General features: G+C 40.1%; 1 protein-coding gene across 1 annotated transcript in view; it reads left to right on the top strand.

The window, feature by feature from the left end:
- The window catches only part of PSMA6 (proteasome subunit alpha 6), a 24,039-nt gene that overhangs the window by 16,887 nt on the left and 732 nt on the right, over window positions 1-6,420 (top strand). Inside the window, exons 5-6 of the mRNA XM_003791969.3 lie at window positions 550-728; window positions 3,460-3,554. Of these exons, the coding sequence (XP_003792017.1) occupies window positions 550-728; window positions 3,460-3,554 (274 nt within the window). The remainder of the gene's footprint in view (window positions 1-549; window positions 729-3,459; window positions 3,555-6,420) is intronic.

The following is a 6,420-nucleotide window of genomic DNA, read 5'->3' as shown; positions in this document are numbered from 1 at the left end:
AAAAAAAAAAAAAAAAAAAAAGAAGGAAAAAAAATCCCTTAGTTAAATAAATCTAAGAACTGCTAAGTTAAAGTTAAATAGGTCATCCTATGACAGACTGTTTGAACCCATTTAATATACTGTTGTTTATTAATTGTCTCCAAAAGTATTGGGGTTCAAATAAACATGGTTTAGGTAATAGAGGTTAGGGAAATTGTAAAGTACATTTATAATAATTCAAGCTATTCTTTAAAAATCTGTGATAAATCGTTGTCCAAAATTATAATTAATCTGTGGTGATAACCTGTATTTTGCTTGTCAGTTTCCTTTTTTTTCTTATTTTGGATTAACATAAGGGTACATACAATTAGGTTTATTAGTTTTTTTGTTTTTTTCTGGTAATGTTGGAGTTGTGGTAGAGTGTTTATCACATTTCTTAAAGCAGAGCCATATGCTGAAATTGTTGGCCAAAGTAATGATTAACAACAGCTATGTGACACCACTAAGAAAGAGGAAATGTTGTGCTATAAAGCTAAACCATATTTAATTAGAGTCTTTCTTTATTTTTAGGTATGATTTTAATTGGTATAGATGAAGAACAAGGCCCTCAGGTGTACAAGTGTGATCCTGCAGGTTACTACTGTGGGTTTAAAGCCACTGCAGCAGGAGTTAAACAAACTGAGTCAACCAGCTTCCTTGAAAAAAAAGTGAAGAAGAAATTTGATTGGACATTTGAACAGACAGTGGAAGTAAGTTAACCAAAGCAACTGTTTTTATGTTACATAGAACAGTGAGAATCCTAATCGACGCTATGATGGCTATTCCTGACTTAACATTACAAAATCCAAGTTTGTTGGCTGGTGCAGTGGCTCACAACTATAACCCCAACACTTTGAGAGGCTAAGGTGAGAAGATCACTTGAGGCCAGGAGTTTGAGACCAACCTGAGCAACATAGTGAGACTCCATATCTATTACAAAAAAATAGAAAAATTATCTGGGTATGGTGGCACGCACCTATAGTCCCAGCTACTTAGGACGTTGAGACGGATGGATCACTTGAGTCCAGGAGTTTGAGGTTGTAGTGAGCTATGATGATGCCCTGGCAACAAAGTGAGACACTATCTCAAAAAAGAAGAAGAAAATAGATGCCATTCAGTTAACATGGGAAAATTAGGGCTGCTTTTATTCACTTAATTGCATATCTTATTTCTTTTTCTTTTCTTTTTCAAGAGACAGAGTCGGCTCGGCGCCTATAGCTCAATAGGCTAAGGCGCCAGCCACGTACACCTAAGGTGGCGGGTTCGAATCCCCAGCCCGGGCCCGCCAAACAACAATGATGGCTGCAACCAAAAAATAGCCGGGCGTTGTGGCGGGCGCCTGTGGTCCCAGCTACTTGGGAGGCAGAGGCAGGAGACTCGCTTGAGCCCAGGAGTTGGAGGTTGCTGTGAGCTGTAATGCCACGGTACTCTGCCCAGGGGGACAGCTTGAGACTCTGTCTCAAAAAAAAAAAAAAAAAAAAAAAAGAGACAGAGTCTCACTTTGTCACCTTCAGTAGAGTGCCGTGGTGTCACAGAAACCTCTAGCTCTTGGGATTAGGCGATTCTCTTGCCTTAACCTCTTGAGTAGCTGGGACTACAGGCACCCACCACAAGGCCCACTATTTTTTTGTTGCAGCTTGGCTATGGCCGGGTTTGAACCCGTCACCCTCAGTATATGGGGCTGTCACCCTATTCACTGAGCCACAGGCGCCACCCACATATCTTATTTCATAATGTATTTAGGATGACTTTCAACAACATAGGTAGTAAAATGGGAAAACAAATAAGACTGGGAATCAGCTAGGTGTGGTGTCATGAACCTGTGGTCCCAGCTACTTGAGAGGCGAAAATAAGAGAATTATTTGAGCCCAGGTGTTCAAGGCCAGCCTGGGAAATATAGTGAGACCCTGTCTCTAAAAAAAAAAAGAAAAGAAAAATCAAGATAGGGCCCAAAGACTTGTATGATTGTTATGGTTGAGGCTCAAATTAGGCTTACTCTTCCTGCTAGCAGAAGTAAAAAGGTTAAGGTCAGTAATACTGCTCATAGGGTCCTAAAGGAAAGACAGCCACACACCAAATCTTTAGGGAAGCAGACCTCTTCCTAGTAAAAGAAATTATATCTGTGATGCAAAAACAGAGTTAGCTTTCTGTGGGTTCTTGAGGGGATTAGCCATTATGATTGGGAAGTTTTAAATTGACGGAATAAACTAAAATGCTTATAGAAATATTTAGTAATAGGTCAGGCACAGTGGCTTATGCCTGTAATCCCTGCACTTGTGAGGCCAAGGCGGATGGATTGCCAGCCTGCTCCAGAGCAAGACCTTATCTCTAAAAGTAGCCTTGCGTTGTGGTGAGTTCCTGTAGTCCCAGCTACTTGGGAGGCTGGGGCAAGAGAATATTTTAAGCCCAGGAGTTTGAGGTTACTTTGAGCTATGAGCCATGGCACTCTACCAAGGGTGACATAATGAGACTCTGTCTCAAAACAAAACAAATATTTAGTAATCTTAAACTATAAAGAAGCCTCTTACTGCAGAGAAATTAAAAACAAAAATTTTAGTAGATTTTGGACGTAAGAACGTGGGACTAAAGCCATTCTGAAGACTTAACAACATGCTTCTAATAAATGACAAGAAAATGACCATCTAATGCTTTCATATTTGGTTGGCAGTATATTTTATTCTAAGAGGAGAGGGGATACGAAGCTAGTTCTCATCCAGAGAGTACTGTGCCCTGTTCAAGTGTTTCTTAAACTTTTTTTTAATTACAATTCGTAATTGCATAAATAATTAACCACATTAAATATCAAAACCCTTAAAACATTCCTTTTTTGAGACTCCAGCTGTCTCCCTAGGTAGAGTGCTGTGGCGTCATAGCTCACAGGAACCTCCAACTCTTGGACTCAAGTGATTCTCTTGCCTCAGTTTTTCTATTTTTAGTAGAGACAGGGTCTCGATTTTTTGCTCAGGCTGGTCTTGAACCCATGAGCTCAAGCTATCCACCCAGCTCAGCCTCCCAGAGTGCTAGGATTATAGGCTTGAGCCACCATGCCCTGCCAAAACACTTAAAACATTCTTAAATTGTTACTGTAAATTCTTTGAAGGTACAGACCATATCTCTTAACTTTTCCCTCTCCCCATTTTACCCTAAGTGCTATTCATAATGCCTGGAATATAAGACATCAATCAAATAAGCTGCTTTGTATAAATCATCCTATTTTGTTGGATGGACCCCTTTAATTTTTGGTTTCTCCTCATTGTCAGGCAACACAGTAGAGTTAAGTTGTCTGTTGTAGCACATGCTTATAGAACTTTGTCACCAAACCATAGAGCTGGCAGCTAACAAAGAGCTTGTGATTAACTAGTGTGATTTGAATATGCTTAGAATGAAAAAGCCTTAGCATCTTTCAAAAATACTGTATTTTAATCTTGATACTTTTTCCAGACTGCGATTACATGCCTGTCTACTGTTCTGTCAATTGATTTCAAACCTTCAGAAATAGAAGTTGGAGTAGTTACAGTTGAAAATCCTAAATTCAGGTGAGTTATGTGGATGGGTGTGTACTTACAGACGTTTGCAAGTGCAGACTAGAAAGGTGGAGGTGTGTGGGTACATTTGTCCTGTTAACTTAGGGGGGAAACATTTCTTTTTTTTTAAATTCTTTATTAAATCATAACTATGTACATTAATGCATTTATGGAGTACAGTGTGCTGATTTGATATATAACATGGAGTGCTTTTGACTATGATTACAGTTTTTTTTTCTTCAGCACTTAAGAGATCTGTTTTAAAATTTACTAGAGTCTCTTTAAGACATACAACAGCTTTTGTCCTCATTTCAGAGTGGTTTTATATCAGTACTAGAGTTCATATAACATAACCCTCTCTATGTCAGGAGTAAAGAGTAAAATGTTAGGTCTTGTTACGTTGATTTTTTTTTTTTTAATTGAGACAGAGTCTTACTTTGTCACCCTCAGTAGAGTGCTGTGCTGTCATAGCTTACATCAACCTCAAACTCTTGGCTCAAGTGATTCTCTTGCCTCAGCCTCCCTGCTAGCTGGGACTACAGGTACCCTCCATAACACCCGGCTATTTTTTGTTTGTTTGTTTTTGTTTAGTAGGCCTGGGCCAGGTTTGAACCCACCAGCCCTAGAGCATGTGGCCGGTGCCCTAACCACTGAGCTATGGGTGCCCAGCCACATTAATTTTTTTTGTTTCTTTGTGTTTTTAGTTTAAGGCCAATAAATATTTAAGTCTTTTTGTTGTTGTTGCTGTTGCAGTTTGGCCAGGGCCAGGTTCAAACCTGCCACCCGCAGTATATGGGGCCGGCACCCTACCCACTGAGCCACAGGTGCCGCCCATTTAACTCTTGTTAAGAGTAGTACTTTTTGGTGATGCCTGTGGCTCAAAGAAGTAGGGTGCCAGCTCCATATGCCGGAGGTGGTGGGTTCAAACCCAGCCCTGGTGAAAAAAATGCAAAAAAGAATGAATAAATAAATAATAAATACAAAAGTTAAAAAAAAAAAGTAGTACTTTTCAAGGTTTTCAGATAGAGCTTTGGTTATTTAGTGGCTATTTAAGTAGGGCTTTGAAGAATATGAAATACTGATAGGCATCAGACCTTTATCCAGAGATCTTTGGAAAACCCAGATTTTGATATGGCTAACTGAATTGCAGATGCAGGATGCACCTGTAGGTTTTGGGGGTTTTTTTGAGACAGTGCCTCAAGCTGTCACCCTGGGTAGAGTTCTGTGGCATCACAGTTCACATCACCCTCCAACTCTGGGCTCAAGCGATTCTTTTGCCTCCGCCTCCCAAGTAGCTGGGACTACAAGTGCCCACCACAACGCCTGGCTATTTTTTGGTTGCAGCCATCATTGTTGTTTGGCAGGCCCGGGCTGAATTCGAACCCGCCAGATCAGCTGTATGTGGCTGGTGCCTTAGCCACTTCAGCCTCAGGTGCCAAGCCTGTTGCTGTGTTCTTACTTACTAAGTGACTCACTCCCACACATCAGCCTTGCAGATTCCATGATTTAAATCTACTGGGTGCTTAATGTACATCAGCTCTTTGAATCCTCCCAGGACATAACTATGGACAAGGATGCTCTTGTGTTCAATAAAAATACTACAGTTAAATTCACAGATGTAAGAAACTGGTGGGAGGCATTTTAACTGTCACAAGTATTCACTCTTAGATCACAATCCCAACACATGGTGGTGAGGCGTGGGGAGTGGGGAAGTGGTAAAACTTAAGTTTAACCAGACCCTGCAGAGTTTTTGTTAGTATGTGTTTTTTTTTTCTAATTTGTTCTTTTGGTTGCCTGCTGGTATGTGATATAAACATAAAAGATTTAAAGAAAATTCATAGGGTTTGAAAAAATATATATAAACTGTGAGCTGCGCATGGTGGTGTATACCTGTAATCCCAGGTACGTGGGAGGATGAAACAGGAGGATTGCTTGAGCCCAGGAGCCTGAGCAAGAGGGAGATCCTGCTTTCTCTACAAAAAAGTAGAAAAATTTCCATGTTGGTTTACCCCTGTAGTCTCAGCTATTTGGGAGGCTGAGGCAGGAGAACTGCTTAAGCCCAGGAGTTTGAGATTGCAGTCAGTTATGATGATGCCACTACATTCTAGCCTGGGCAAGAGTGAGACCTTGTCTTTGAAAAAGCCTTTGGCCAGGCAAGGTGGCTCACACCTGTAATCCTAGCACTCTGGGAGGCTGAGGAGAGAGGATGCTTTGAGCTCAGGAGTTCAAGACTAGCCTGAGCAAGAGAGAGACCCCCCATCTGTACTAAAAATAGAAAAATTAGCTGAGCATTATAATGGGCATTTTTAGTCCCAGCTACTTGGGAGGGTGAGGGAAGAGGATTGCTTGAATACAGGAATTTGAGGTTGCTGTGAGCTAGGCTGACCCCACGGCACTCTAGCCAGAGGAACAGAGTGAAACTCTATCTCAAAAAAAAATAAAAAGCCTTTGTATCATTAATAAATTCTGTGACAGTAAGTATATGTAAATAGTGATGAGATTACATAGCATAGACATCAATAACTATATAAACTAATTTTGGCTCAAATTGCACTAAAAAATGTCATTTTGAAAAATTTAGCTTTTTAAAAGTCTAATAGTAACAGGTCACATGAACAAGGTTGCCAAGCAGTTGATTCCTTCCAAAGCAAAATTCATTTAGAAAATACCGTTATGTTCGACCTGGAGTACCTTCTGGCTAACAGACTATCAGATTATGATTTTATTTTCATGAACTACAGCTGAATCTGGGGGCAGCTTTTTAAAATCTGTTTAAAATTTTTCGATGAATTTTCAACTCTCAGCTGATGTGAACTTGCGTTATACTAGGTATAAATGCATTTTTACATAGACACTATATAGAACACATTATGTATAG

Source organism: Otolemur garnettii, unplaced genomic scaffold (genome assembly GCF_000181295.1).
Source record: "Otolemur garnettii isolate 467f Iridium unplaced genomic scaffold, OtoGar3 scaffold00052, whole genome shotgun sequence".
Classification (NCBI taxonomy): Eukaryota; Metazoa; Chordata; class Mammalia; order Primates; family Galagidae; genus Otolemur; species Otolemur garnettii.
Note: the sequence above shows the minus strand (reverse complement) of the source record. Positions and strands in the feature narration are given on the sequence as shown.